Genomic DNA, 14,965 nt, shown 5'->3' on the forward strand with positions numbered 1-14,965 from the left:
GTATAGCTTGTATAGATGACAATTTTGCCTACCACTTTGTGGATATTGACATTTGGCAATAAGGTCCTATTTATTTCAGATTCTGTATGGCATGTGTTCGGATAATGGGTTTTACTATTGTACGGTGGTTAAGCCCATTGTATTATGATATCAAATTGTTTAAATAAAGATTGATATGATGGATGTGGTGTTGTTTTTTTTGTTTGTTTGTTTTTGTTTTTTTTTGAAATGTACACAGTAGTAGTGAATCAAGATATAGTGGTTTTGTTTACTAATCAGAAGGTTGATGGTTTGATCTCTGGCTCTTCCAGCCTTTGTGTTGAAGTATCCTTAAACAAGATATTAAACCCAGCGCATCCATCAGGAGTGAGAATGTTACAAGGTTACAACTTGTTCGACATAGAAAATGAGCAATAATTTGAACATCTGTGTAAATGAGACTAGTAATAAGAAAAAACTTTGAGTGCACAAACTGAATAGAAAAGCACCATTACTAACCATTCAACAGTGTCCCAGGTTAGAAGGGTGGTAGTGGTTTAAAGGAGCTTCATGATTACACAGCACAAAGAGCGCTTACTTTTACTTTTCCAAAGCATCGTTTTCCCAAAGGTTTTTTTGTTTTGTTCTTTTTGTCACACTGCACAATGGTACAATTTGTCTTTTAATTCAGTGAAATATTGGTGTTGTCATAGATCTTAAAAAAAAAACAGAACAGTTCGGCAATTTAAGTTTCATAGTTTGGTTAAGAAAGTTTTATGGTTGGTTTAAAAACAACAACAACAACAATGTAATAATTTTTATTTATATAGCACCCCACAACTACAATTTAAAAAGAACATGGAAATGTTCCAGTTTCCACTGTTCTGCATTTCAGGTGCTCTCCAACCGTGGACACAAAATTAAAGGCCCAACTTCTTCTCCATTGTTTCCTTTAATATGTTCTTCTTGATCTAGAAAAATATTTCATTTCATATTAATTATGTGTTATGAGTATATAAATACATGGCGGAAACAGATGGCATGTTGGTGTGAACATTTCCTACCTTTCCAGAGACCGTGAGAGGGTAGCTGTCCACAAATAACACATAGTGTGGGATCTTGAAGTGAGAAATCTAAAAGCAAGAGGGGGCAAGCTACAGTCATGCTTCAATTTAAAGTGGTTACAGGTGCTAGCAGTCTTATGTTTTATCTCTTCCTACCTGGCCTTTGCAGAAAGCTCTTATCTCTTCCGCACTGGAACTCTGACCCTCCTTCAGCTTGATGCAAGCACAAACTTGCTCACCCAGCCGCTCATCTTTCACTCCAACCACCTGAAAGCACGGGAAGGAAGAGTTACAGTTTATACTGAACACTACAGCTGATTAATGCGTATTCTCAGAGGCTGCTTATTGCTTACAACAACCAAAATAGTATTTTTAAGCTCTATACCCACACAGAGACACTACTTAGTACTCATATGCTGCCCCCAAGTGGTTTAATCTTACCTGCACTTCCTTTACTTTGGGATGCTTGTAGAGAAATTGCTCTATCTCAGCTGGATAGATGTTCTCTCCTCCTCGAATGATCATATCCTTTATGCGTCCTTCAATGGAGCAGTATCCCAGACTGTTCAGACTGGCTGTGTCACTGTACAGACAACAACTACACTTCCCACACTGCCCTCTACTCAACAATTGTGTATCTAGGGACATATGTGAAACTCCACCTTACCCAGTCCTGTACCAGCGGTCTTGGGAGATCACCTCTCTGGTTTTCTCTGGCTCATCCCAGTACCCATGCATCACACAGCTGCCTCTGATCAGCAGCTCACCTGAGGCCCCAAGAGGGACAATCTCCCCAGTAGTGGGGTCCACCAATTTAGCCTAAGGTTAAGGCATGCAAAAATACCACGTGTCACTGTGTTAGAGGGATGTGTAGATGAAGGTTTGTGTGGGAAAGAAATTATACCTCAGTGTGACCCAGGATGCATCCTACGGTGTTAATCTTCAGCTTCTCGTTGTCCTCTGGAAACCCAAGAAATGTAACAGGACTATTTTCAGTTGTTCCATAGCATAACTGGGGGAAAAATGATTTGCATATGTTGCTATGTGCTGGTACGTGCTTCTCCGGTAAGTTTTAGTGTTATCTGAAGAGGTATCATCTCACTGTTATCTCCTTCATATTCATGTCTGTTGTCAGTCTTCTCACAATCTCTGGAGGGCACGGAGAACCTCCCATGATCCCTAAAAATGCAGTAGCAAATATGAAGGGTAGACATGACACCAATTTTAACCCATTAAATGTGGTGTCATGTCTTTTGGTCTCTCACCAGCTTCAACTGAAGACAAATCATATTTTTGTAAATCTTGGCTTAGCAGATCAGTGAACATGGTGGGGGTACCGTACACAAAATTGCACCTGGAGTAAAAGAAAAGACATGGATGGTAATCTGTGAAAGTGCTTATTCTCGTACAGCTGGACACTTATGATAGTGAAGATGAGTGGTGCTGTACTTTTCACTTTGAATGGCCTCTAAATTGGCACAGCTGTTGTAGGCTGCGGAAGGAAAAACTAGCGTGATGCCGTGAACTGCCATGCTCATTCCTCCAAGCACGGAGCCGAAGCAGTGGTAGAATGGAACAGGCACACACACTCGCACCCGAGGCTGATGGTGAATAGAGATAAGGAAGTAATTCACTATTATTTGTGCTTTCTTCTTGTTAGTAACACGTACATGAACTTACTCTCCATCCGTAACCGACGCGGAGGCCCAGGAAGTAGGCATTATTTACAATGTTGTGGTGGGAAAGCACAGCTCCTTTTGGGTTCCCAGTCGTACCCTTATACAAATGAGCAATTTGTACAACAATGAGCAGAATGATTATTAGATCGTTTTCAATGCTCTAATTGTTGTTACAGGTCAATATGATACATGTGTGCCCTGGAAAAAGTTGAAACACTGAATGTTACTGATGTAAACTGAATGTTGATGGGGTCATCAAAGGAAAGCTTGCTCTGCAGATTCATCAGCTCTCTGTGGTGCCGACTCTCCCCTGCTTGCATCACATCATCTACGTGGAGCATCCCTGGCTGCCTGCTGTCGGTCACAATCACCATTTCCAAGTATGGCAACCTAAAAAAAAAAAAACCATGACCATATCTTTGTCTCAAATCCTAAACAGCTTCAACTTCAACACTATCATTTTTTTAAAAGTGATATGTTATAAAAAGATTTCATAGTCCCTTAATATCAGCAGAGGAGGGATATTTGAATCTGACTAACCTGGAGCTTTTAAATTTGCCTCCTGGTGTTGTGCCAATCTCTGGGCAAATCTCCCTCAGCATCTCACAAAATCTCTGGGTTTTAAAGCTGGTTGGACATACCACTGCCTTACACTGGACCTAGATGCAACAAATCTGTTTAAATACATTCAAATTCCTTTACGCTTGAATAATCCAGTAAATTATCAGTAACCAATGGAAGTACAGCATAGAAATTGTAAGCAGGCTAAACATTTCTATTCAATTTCAGGCTATTGTCCCAATAGGGCCAACTGACTGTACCTTTAGTATAGTGAACTCCACTTCCTTTACCTGATAGGCTGGGTTCAAGGGCACCTGCAAAGATAACAGTTCAAAGACAAAAGTTTTATCCATGCAAAGCTTCACTGTCTTTTTTCAAAAGACTACAGAAATCATACCATATCATTCAAATCAATTTTATTTAAAGAGCACCAAATCACAATAACAGTTGCCTCAAGATGCTTTATATTGTAGGTAGACCCTACAATAATGCATACAGAGAAAAACCCAACAATCATATGACCCCCTATGAGTGAGCAGGTTGGCGACAGTAGGAAGGAAAAACTCCCTCACACGAGAGAAGGAAGACAGGATAAAAGACATGCTGTGGAAGAGAGCCAGAGATTAATAACAAGTATGATTTAATGCAGAGAGGTCTGTTAACACATAGTGAGTGAGAAAGGTGTCTTATTATGCACATTATACTATAGGTGATGATGACAGATTACTTTTGAGCTGGTGAGCATAAAATTGTGAGATTACATAACAGCTCCTCTATGCAACTGCCAGGTTCAATGTCCTTGTCACTTACATTTGACTGTGTTTGATAACACAAGCTACGGTGCTGTAAAAGCTGTTTCAAGGGCATGTACACAGCTCCTGTACTAACCAGTATGATTCCAGCCTTGGCTGAAGCAAACTGGAAAAGGATCCACTGATATGTGTTTGGCCCCCAGACTCCCAGTCGATCGCCTCGCTTCAGCCCCAGAGCAAGAAGGCCTGCAGCAGCCTTGTCAACCTGCACAAAAATAAAATGACAAAAAAAAAATACACACAACACTTTCAAAAGTTAAAAATGATTAACAGGGTTCTGTGGTAAAAAGCAGCAAACTTAAATAAGCTTCTTCTGTCTTTTCTTTTTGTTTTTAAGTCTCTTTCTGATGTCAGTAAGATGGGCTTTTTAACACAGCTAATCTTATTTTTTAATTTCTTCAAAAGACAAACTACAGATGGTGCACAGAGAGTCACTATCAAACCAGGTTAATACTTTCCAGGAACCACATTTTATGTCCATGCTTTTCTTAAAATGATGTAATCGGGTTTAACAATCAACCAGATTCTTATGCAAAGTCATCACTGACAGTAAAGGTCCTACATCTTGGATCTTAATGGGAAAAGCCCATATTAATATGATTAAAACGTCAGATTCAACCACTAAAACAACAACTAAATACATATAAATAACATGTAAGGGTTGTCAAATGCATGAAAAAGCAAAAGCTAAATGGATGAAATCACGTACGTCTTGTTGAAACTGTGCAAACGTTTTTCGGATGCCATCCTGCACAAAGATCACAGCTTCCCGTTCAGGCCAGCGTTGGGCAGTTGCATCCAGACTCTGGCTCACAGTCAGGGGGAGTAGTGAGAAAGAGGAGGTGCCGTGGACATAGCTGGTGGTCAGTGATGGGTTTTGAGGAGGACTGTCCACGTGAAGAGCCCTGATATAGAACACAGGGTTCGGAGATCAGATGGTACGACCTGTGAGTTTAGTGCATTTTTAGTGATATTATTGCCGATAATACCCAACTGGAATCCACAGGTCGTAATTGTCATTAATGAGGAGATTGTTGCAAAGGCTCACCTTTTAGCACATTCACTTCACCAGATGCACCTTGTTTCTTTTCCTCACCTTTGATTGGGTGTGGTGCTTGGCCTTAATTGCGCTCACCTGTCACTCGTTATATAAGGACTGCACTCACCTGCCCCTCACTCTGTCTTCACTCCCACAAGGGGCGGCAGCTGAGGTGAGTTTCTCGTTGAGTCCTGAGTTCATGTATCATTTTGAGTTACTTAAATCATACTTTGTCCTTTTTAGAGATAGCAGTCCATGTGTGTCTTTCCTTCCTTTACCCATTATTCAATAAAACGACAAAACCTGTAAATGATTGACTGCTTATTCTCATTCTAATCAGATGAGCCCATGATGACTACTTAAACCCTGAACCTTCCTTCCTCCAAAACACGGTCCTCCGAGCCGGAGTAGTGTTAACGTCATGGATACACAGCAGCCATTGACTGAAGATTTGAGACGTTCCGGTCGTGAAAGGCGACCTCCTGCCCACCTGCAGCAGTATGACGTTCAGTATCCCGGAAGTAGAAGTGCTAGATGTGATACAGAGAGTCAAACAGAATGCCAGCATAGTGACACAGACACACGTGGGCTGCAGGATCCTGGCGGGCAGTCAGAAAGTCAACCATTATTATTAACCTTTATTTAACCAGGAAGATCCCATTGAGATTAAAAACCTCTTTTTCAAGGGAGACCTGGCCAAGATAGGCAGCAGCAGATGTCTCACAGTTACAGAAATTACTCAAACACAGGCAGCAACAACGCACATGCAACAATAAGTGAAAGAATACAAATAAAATTCAATAAAATTCAAATAAAATAAAAAGTCAGTTAAAATGACAATCAATCTAATTGAAACAGTTGCATGTTATGGACTTGGCCTCAAGGATTCGTAGTTTAGATTTAAAATCACTTAATGAAATGAATTCAGTCATTTTCCATTCCTTCTGCAGTTTGTTCCAGGCCGAGGGTGCTAAATGGACAAAAGCTCTTTTACCAAGTTCAGTTCGGGCAAATGGAACAGAAAGCAACAAGTAACCATGCGGACGAAGAGAATACCGACCAGCATGTTTCATTACAAGCAGGGAACATATATAAGAAGGCAGCAACCCAAGTATCGCCTTATATATAAAACTGTATAAATGAGAGTTCCTCCGACTTACCAAAGCAGGCCATCCTACCTGAGAGTATAACTCACAGTGGTGAGTCTGAAATTTACAGTTAGTGATGAACCTCAGAGAAGCATGATACACAGAATCAACCATTCGAAGACATTGAGCAGAAGCATTCATATATAGAATATCACCATAATCCAGCACAGGCAAGAATGTTGCAGCAACAAGCCGCTTCTTTGTATTAAAAGAGAAACACAACTTATTTTGAAAATAAAATCTCAGTTTTAACTTCAGGTTTTTCACAAGATTCTCTACATGTGGTTTGAAGGTAAGCGAGTCATCAATTAAGATTCCCAGATATTTATAGGTGTGAACCAACTCTATTTTATTACCTTCAAGAGTGGTTACTGATGGGATTGTTTGGGCTCGTCTCCTTGATTTAGAAAACAACATGAGCTTTGTTTTGTCTGCGTTGAGAACAAGTTTAAGCTGATGTAATGAGTGCTGGACAGCAGAAAAGGCTTTCTGCAAGGAGTCGATGGCTTGGACAAGAGTTGAACCACAGCTGTAAATAACTGTATCATCAGCATAGAAGTGCAAGTTTGCATCTGGCACATGTAGACTAAGATTGTTTACGTAAATGATAAATAGAAGGGGACCTAATACAGAACCCTGTGGCACTCCGCTGTGCACTGTAACAAAGTCAGAACATAGACCGTCAGATTTAATGCACTGAGTCCTGTTACTGAGGTAGTTTGAGAACCATGCCACTGCTCTCTCAGAGAGTCCTGACTGGAAGAGTCTAAGTTTTAAAATGCAATGATCAACAGTGTCAAATGCTTTTGACAAATCAATAAAAAGGGATGCACAGTGTTGTTTTTTATCAAGTGCAATAGTAATATCATTTACCACTCTAATTGCAGCTGTGATAGTACTGTGATTCTTCCTAAAGCCTGATTGATATTCAGATAAAATGGCATTGATGTGCAAAAACTCCTTTAACTGCTCACACACAAGAGCTTCAAGAACTTTGGCCAGCACAGATAGATTAGATATTGGTCTGTAATTAGTTAACACCAGGGCTCGCAAAATTTTAAAATCCCTGGTAGCCCTTCGGGCAGGCACTCTTTAGTTTTTGGTAGCCCGAAATAAATTTGAGTAGCCCGAATAAAAAAAGATTATTTTTATTGTATAATATTGTAAAGGAAACAAAACATCAATCAAAAAATTGTTAAAACACAAATTACAACAACTGTGTAAACATTACAATCAACTCAAATATCTGGTTCTAATTAAACAGAATTTTCTGTGAACTTGTTAGAACTGTGTAGAACATGAATTAGTCTGTGTCAGATCCTGAATCTGAAATTTCCACTGAAGTCTCGGATGAGAAAATGCCACTCGACGTTGAGGGCATAGCATCTCCTTCATCAGCTTTCTCTTCCTGTGCATTGCCCTCCATTTCACTGCTCTTTGTTCTTGTCGGGGTTTTATGATCCAGGTGTCTTGAACCTTTTCCAGAAAACATCCAGAAACGAATCGACTTGTCAGGGCAAAAAGATTCAACTGTTTCCCCATTAATGGAGAGTTGCATGCAGTCATTCAGTGTTTTAGGGTGTAGAGAGGTACGATGTGTTGTCTTCACTCGGTTCATGCAAGAAAATCCTCTCTCACAGATGGCTGTCGATGGACTAAGTGTCAGCATTAATTTCACCAGCAACAAGATATGAGAGAGATGTTCTGGATTCTCAGAGAGGAGATCTCTGTACAAGCAATCTACTTTGCGACCCCGGCGTTCTGCAAGCCACACTTTTAGATCCATCCATTCTTGTGGAATTTTCTCTTTCTCTTCTGCATCTAGCAAACAGGCAAAATGTGTGACAAGATAATCCACCTCTTCATCCCCATAATTTGCTAGTTCTTCTCTGGGGTAGGGAAGAGTGGAAGGGTCAAAAACCTTGAAACAAGAGAGAGGCTTTTCGTGGAGATTTTTAAATCTGTTGTCCATGTACTTGACTGTGTTGTCAATAATCTTCTGGATCTCTGCACCAAAGGTGTCTTTGTCTGTTCCCTCACCTCTTCTAGCAGGTCGCTGACTTTTTGTTAGCCGAGTTCCACAGTAGCAAATGCTACCATCCTGGTTCGCTGTGAACTTTGTGTCCAAGGTTTTCTGATATTCTCCTGGTTTTGTTTTTAGGCTGAGTAAGCGTGATGTTGTGCTCTCAACTAACTGATTTGTTCGTGTGATGTTTAGGTTATCATGCTGAAAATCAGTAGAGCACTTGGATAAGATGGTACTGTAGTCCAACATGAAATGCAGGAAGCGAACAAATTTCTCAGTCTTCATCTCCTGCACCACCCCCTTAGCCTTGGCTGCATCCTCGGCTTTGACATCACTTCCTTCTGCCATGTTCTCCATATGAACAACAGTGGGAGTGTAATTTTTTTCCACAGCCTTTAGACATCTCAGCCGGCTTGGAAGCCACCGTGTGCTCTTCAGCCCACTGAAATGTGCCAGCCTCTCATTTAGCAGTTCACTTATTTCTGTCAGCTCTCTTCGCTTCTTTGGGGAATAGTAGTACATCTTAAAGATGGTTTTCAGTGTATCTTCAAATTTCACCAGGTACTCACAGACTTTCACGCTATCCAGCACGGCTAGCTCTAGTTTGTGTGCCACACAGTGGATTGTTATGATGTGGGGTATCCTCTGTTTCAGTCTCCCAGCTACTCCTGTTTTCTCACCCATCATCACTGCAGCACCATCAAAATTTGCACACACTACTTTCTTTTTCCATGTGTCCTCTCTGATACCCATGGTGTTCACTGCTTCATCAATAGCCTCTAAAATACCTGCAGCATTTGCACTCTTGACTGGCTGACATTTGATCATGTATGTGGCTATGTCACCATTATCCCTCACATACCTGACGTGAACCAACTCCTGTTCTATTATACCAGTGTCTGTACTGCCATCTGCAAGAATGGATAAGAACCTGCTTTCTTGAATTTCCTTTTCAATCTGGTCTCTTGAAGTTTGTGCTATTGCTCCAATAAACTCTCTGCAAGCATGGTCATTGAGGTAAGTGGAACCAAGATCTAGGCCATTTGCTTTCTGAAGTTTGCAAAGACTGCTAAATTTTGCCAGTGGTAGTTCACTCTTTGCAACATAGTACGCAGTTCTAAACAGCTTTTTCAGGACTTCTTGTTGTGCTTGGTTTATTTTTAGTATGGTTTTTGCAATTGGTGTTTGTTCTGGGACAGATGCTGCAGACTGAGCACCAATGCATTTCTTGTGATGCAGAGATTTCTCATGAGTTCTGATGGGGTCTTTCCTAAAATTACTGGTCCCAGTAACAAAGGCGCTTGTCGACTCAGCAATAGAGGGAAACTCACGACACACCCGGCAGAACATCATGTTATTTACCTTGTCATATTCCAGCCACAGAAATTCTTTTGTCCATGAATCCAAAAAACTGCGCTTTCTTTTTGCCTCGTAATCTGATTTATGATAACTTTTCCGCTTTGTGGTAGGTCTTTCTTTGCCTGTCCCTTCTTCATCCTGACCTGTCTTTTTTGGCTCAGCAGAACTAAAATACCTGCGTAAATCCATCTGTCTTTACACATGCCAGAGATTTTTTTTTAAATTCTCTGCGCAGTCAACCTCTAGCACGTTTAAGCTTGCTGCGGGAGATTTCACGTGTCACGTTTGAAGAGTAAGCTAGTGAGTGATGTTGTGTCCTGTCTGACTATACCATATTGCACCACTAGAGGGTGGTGTCGTGAAATAAGAGGAAAGTGCAGTCGGGAAATTGTAGAGTTAGAATATAGTTAAGACGGCTATCTGATAACTCGATATGTCTCCCTGTTACCTCTACGATGTAAAGTTATGTGCTGCATTCATTAAAGAGCACTGTTCTTTGATGAGGACTCAGCTAATTACTCAGCTACATTTGCGAAAGAAAGTTTACTTCCTATGATAGCCCGACGGGCAGGGCTGAGATAGATTTTGGTAGCCCGACTGGAAATATCACTAGCCCCGGGACGTCGGGCTAGCGATTTTGCGAGCCCTGAACACTGCTGGGTCGCCCCCTTTTAATAGAGGAACAACAAAAGCTGATTTCCATACTGAGGGAATTTTATTCATGTCCAGTGTGAGGTTGAAAAGTGTTGTGAGAGGCTCTGCTACAAAATCAGAGACATCCCCTGCTCCTTTACCCACAAATCAAGATGAGGTGATGAGGGAACTCCTGATGACAATGAGGGAGATTAGGCAATTTATGATTCAATTATCTCCTCCCCATTCCTCCAGATCTTCAATTCACACTGTTTCATCTGATGAAAGCAAATCCTCTGTATGCCGTTTACAAGCCATTCCCCAAACGCATCATGAGCAGTTCCCAGTGATTGATCCAGCAACATGTCAATCACCCTCTCAGCCCCCCCAGGTTAGCTGTCACTCTGGTGCAGTTCTGGCTGCTAGCCCTCCTTTCCCTAATTCAACAATATTAGATGCTGCAGTTCCTTCAAGTGGTTTGCCTAGACCAGTTTTTCCTACACCTGATGAGACTCCTTTTAATTTCCTGGCCACACCACTGCAAGGTCCCCACCAGATTTCATGTGTTCAACCTGCTGTTCCTCTAGACGAAGACCCCGCTCAACCTCTCGTTTGCATTCCAGAACCAAGGCAGCACCCTCCTGTAAAGGAGCAACCAGCTACATCTGATTGTTTGCATGCACAAAACCCTTCGGTACCCATTACTGCTAGTTCTAGTCACCCTGTTAGCACTAGAACATGTGTATAAGCTTGAGGGTCCTTCTTTCCCAGACCTTACTGGGAAGATGAAATCCAGTATAGGCTGTTACGAATGGCCCTTACTAACCTGCTTGACCCTTATGAGACAAAGCATTTCAAATATCATGTCCTTCTCGATCATCTGAAAGTAGACAAAGCTAAACGGTTAGCTATTTCCTTTTCCTATGCTCCTGACCCATACACTCAAATACACCCAAATACACCCATCAAAGCTCTTGATGAGCATTATGGGCAACCAAGACAGCTAGCATTGAAAGAGCTACGGAATATACTGGAGCTTCCTCCTATCAGAGCAGGTGATGGTTGGACTCTGGATAACTTTGCTCTTCGTGTGCAAGCTTTAGTTGGTTTGCTTAGCACTATGGGTGATCAAGGACGGACAGAACTAAATTGTGGCTCCCATGTCGATCGCCTACTTGAAAAGTTGCCCACAGAGCATTCCAGTTGCTTCAAACGGCACATTTACAAGGAACAAGGAGATGATGTATGACTTACCTTTGTTCTCATCCTGGTTGCAAATGGAATGAAAGTGTCAACCAAGAAAGGACAGTGCCGTTTCATCCTTTAACCAGCCACGACCTGCCCATAAGTACACCTCTCCACTCACAACAATATTTCATGGGACAAATGCATCCGATCCTGTACAGGCAGCACAACCCATCATAATGATTAAGGCAAGATGTGCATATTGCTGCTCACCTGAACACCACATTAGCAAGTGCCCCAAGTTCATTAACAAGACAAAAGATGAGAAAATACACTGGATAAAGAGAAACAAATGGTGCTGGCATTGTGCTAGAACTTATCACACTGCGAGGTGTGATCTGAGGAAAGCATGTGCCACCTGCATGGAAAGACATCTACAGATCCTATGTGAGGTGAATCAGAGACCTAGAACTGGAACTAATCCTGTAGTGAGGACACTGTACTTTGATAGACCTAGCGATTGTACTAGTGTACTATTAAAGGTTGTGAAAGTGCTCCTGCATAATGGCAAAAGAACCCTGGAAACATATGCAATACTTGATGATGGCTCCCAACGTACCATGCTTCTGACATCTGCAGCTCAGCATCTCCACCTAACTGGGAAAGCTGAGAAGCTCATCACTCAGAACTGTCCATCAAGAAGTTGAAACTATTCAAGGTTCTTCTGTAAGTTTCCAGATTTCTCCCATCGCACATCCAGAGAAAACTTACACAATTAATAATGCCTTCGCTACAAGTCACTTAGCACTTTCAGACCACACCTACCCCGTATCCTCTCTTCAACGGAGATACAAGCATCTTCAAGGTATCCCATTAACCTTTATTAACAAAGCAGCTCCACTACTGCTCATAGGCTCTGATCATACCCACCTTATTAGCCTATTGCACCAGTTAGACATGGACCATTTGGATCTCCTGCAGCAGTCAAAACCTGCTTAGGATGGACACTCCAAGGTCCAATCACAGACTTCCAACCCCAGAGCAGTTCCACGCATGCCCAATGTTTGTTCACATCTTCCAGTTCAGGAGAACCGCTCCAGCACATCCTTGTGTCCGCTGATGGCTCTGAATTCATTCAGCCACCTCATACTCTACCATCAGCAGTACCTACGTCGTCACCAGCAGTGCCACTATCACCAGTTCCACTGCCTGTGGCTGCCATTCCGCCAGTGGTCAGGGCGCTGCCTGCTCCTGCATCACCTGGTCCTGCCTCTGCCAAGCCCCGTACATTGCCCCCAGCGCCTGCAAAACTGCCCGACGGTCTGCAGGTCTGGGCCTGCCACTGCATCCCACGTGGTTGGCATTTGGATCTGCTTTGCCGCCACCGCTGGCTACATGGTCGGCCCCCTGAACTGTCTGGCCTGCGTTGTGTACCTCTAGGTCGACCCCCTGAACCTATATTATAGTGATGTGTCCTGTGTGTCGAAGCTTCGAATCGTGCGTCGGGTAATCGCGGGGGCGTTTTTCTGAAGCGCGTATCGAGGCTTGCTTTGATTACGTAGGCAGTGACGTTCGAGGCCTCGCGGGCAGTCCGTACCACGTGACTGATTCAGGGACTGGTTCACCGGTTCGCGCCAGATTCGAAATAACATGGGCAGGAAAACAGCTGATTCCCCATCACACCGTGTTGTGGAATTGGATTACGTACGTGCTACATAGTTACTTGTGCATTTCTTCTTCGATGGAACCAGCAAGGAAGAGATGTTTTTTTTTTTTTTTTAATTTTGTCTCTCCTAATAAAGTATGCACACAGTAATAAATATCACAAATGATAAACACCAAAATATAAATAAACAACACTACACATCCTATAATCTGATTTCTGTCTTTTAGTTTATTAAAAAGTGAAGCACCAAACACTAGTTTGTGTCATTATCCAGATGTACATAAGGTTTACACATCATTATAATCAAAGAGCCCGCTTCACTTGAATTGTCCACTTGATGGCGCAGTAGAGCAAATGAATCATCACAATGCTTCGAACCATGAGTCGACCAATTGGATGGAAAGCTTCAGTTCATCATGAGGCTTCATCTCACCATCACTACTATATTAGACCTGTAGCATGTCTGATTCCTCTGCCCCCGCTTCGTGAAAAAGAGCATCTCTAATCCTTTGACCATATTTCTCAGTAGAAATATGGGGGCAGCTGTTGTAAAGGCTCACCTTTTAGCACATTCACTTCACCAGATGCACCTTGTTTCTTTTCCTCACCTTTGATTGGGTGTGGTGCTTGGCCTTAATTGCACTCACCTGTCACTCGTTATATAAGGACTGCACTCACCTACCGCTCACTCTTTCTTCACTCCCACAAGGGGCAGCCGCTGAGGTGAGTTTCTCTTTGAGTCGCCTGAGTTCATGTATCATTTTGAGTCACTTAAATCTAGTGATGGGCAGATGAAGCCCCATGAAGCACTGGAGCTTTTCATCCAATTGGTTCACCCCAACGCGAAGCTTCATGAAGCTTCATTTGCTCTAGCAGGACACCTACTGGACGTAAAAATAATAGCTGGCATGAATTTGAAGAGTGTGGCATTTTGCACACAGCCTGTAAATGTCAACAACAAAAGGAGTGTGTAAAACACCTATAGTGTAGTGATGGCAGTATACTGTGTATATTTATGCTGGCAGTATGGAAAATGATTATTTGCGGCAAAGTTCGAACCGCTTCATGAACCAGTCACGTGGTACAGCCGGGCAGCGAGGCTTCGGACGTCATCATTTTCAGCTCCTCCCATAAATGAAGCAAGCCTCGATACGCGCTTCGCGGAAACGCCCCCTCCATTACTCGACACACGCTCCGAAGCCTCGATACAGAACGTCCCATCACTACTTAAATCATACTTTGTCCTTTTTAGAGATAGCAGTCCATGTGTCTTTCCTTCCTTTACCCATTATTCAATAAAATGACAAAACCTGTAAATGATTGACTGCTTATTCTCATTCTAATCAGATGAGCCCATGATGATGACTACTTAAACCCTGAACCTTCCTTCCTCCAAAACAGAGATTGTTTAAATATTTACCTTTAAGTCAAATAAATAAAAAATGCATTCAAACATGCACCAGTGCACAGTAATCAAGCTCAGTCTCACTGTTAAAAGCTAAGAACAATCAGGGCATAAAATGACTAATGCAATTAAAATGATCGTTTTGAAGAGCCAATGCAATGAAAAAACCTAAAAAATGATGAATCTTTATGCTGCTCAGAATTGCACATGTGCTAAAAATTAGTCACATAAACTTACCGGCACCACTGCAGTAAAGCTGCGGAGCATGATTTCCACGTGTTGCTGTATTTGAGTCCATTCACACATCTGAGACTGTGGGCACAGGATCCGAGCAGCAAGGATAAAATCTGTGTCGGCATTGGACTGACAGCTGGATCTAAGAGTGAAAATACATCTAGGTTGCAAAATG

General features: G+C 42.2%; 1 protein-coding gene across 1 annotated transcript; it reads right to left on the bottom strand.

Moving 5' to 3' along the window:
- Positions 1-755: 755 nt before the first annotated feature.
- On the bottom strand, positions 756-14,965 carry LOC146671767 (medium-chain acyl-CoA ligase ACSF2, mitochondrial-like). The gene is made up of 16 exons (XM_085404119.1): positions 14,794-14,965; positions 4,805-5,000; positions 4,172-4,300; positions 3,544-3,597; positions 3,263-3,381; positions 2,950-3,112; positions 2,724-2,819; positions 2,493-2,644; positions 2,309-2,397; positions 2,146-2,222; positions 1,948-2,055; positions 1,711-1,862; positions 1,485-1,626; positions 1,200-1,310; positions 1,044-1,112; positions 756-950 (listed from the first exon to the last, which is right to left on the bottom strand). The coding sequence occupies exons 1-16, from the start codon at positions 14,913-14,915 to the stop codon at positions 900-902; spliced, it is 1,830 nt and encodes a 609-aa protein (XP_085260245.1). The 5' UTR covers positions 14,916-14,965; the 3' UTR covers positions 756-899.

This window comes from Rhamphochromis longiceps, linkage group LG4 (genome assembly GCF_057381845.1).
Source record: "Rhamphochromis longiceps isolate RC_006_pf linkage group LG4, R_longiceps_female_GT1.1, whole genome shotgun sequence".
NCBI classification, from domain to species: Eukaryota; Metazoa; Chordata; class Actinopteri; order Cichliformes; family Cichlidae; genus Rhamphochromis; species Rhamphochromis longiceps.

Bases quoted from the DNA above. Each gene is read 5' to 3' on its own strand.
- LOC146671767 (XM_085404119.1), bottom strand. From the start codon at position 14,915: ATGCCGACACAGATTTTATCCTTGCTGCTCGGATCCTGTGCCCACAGT. The intron at 1,863-1,947 runs GTATAATTTCTT...CCTTAACCTTAG, and splicing joins GCATCCTGGGTCACACTGAG to GCTAAATTGGTGGACCCCAC. The intron at 951-1,043 runs GTAGGAAATGTT...ATATTTTTCTAG, and splicing joins CTCTCACGGTCTCTGGAAAG to ATCAAGAAGAACATATTAAA.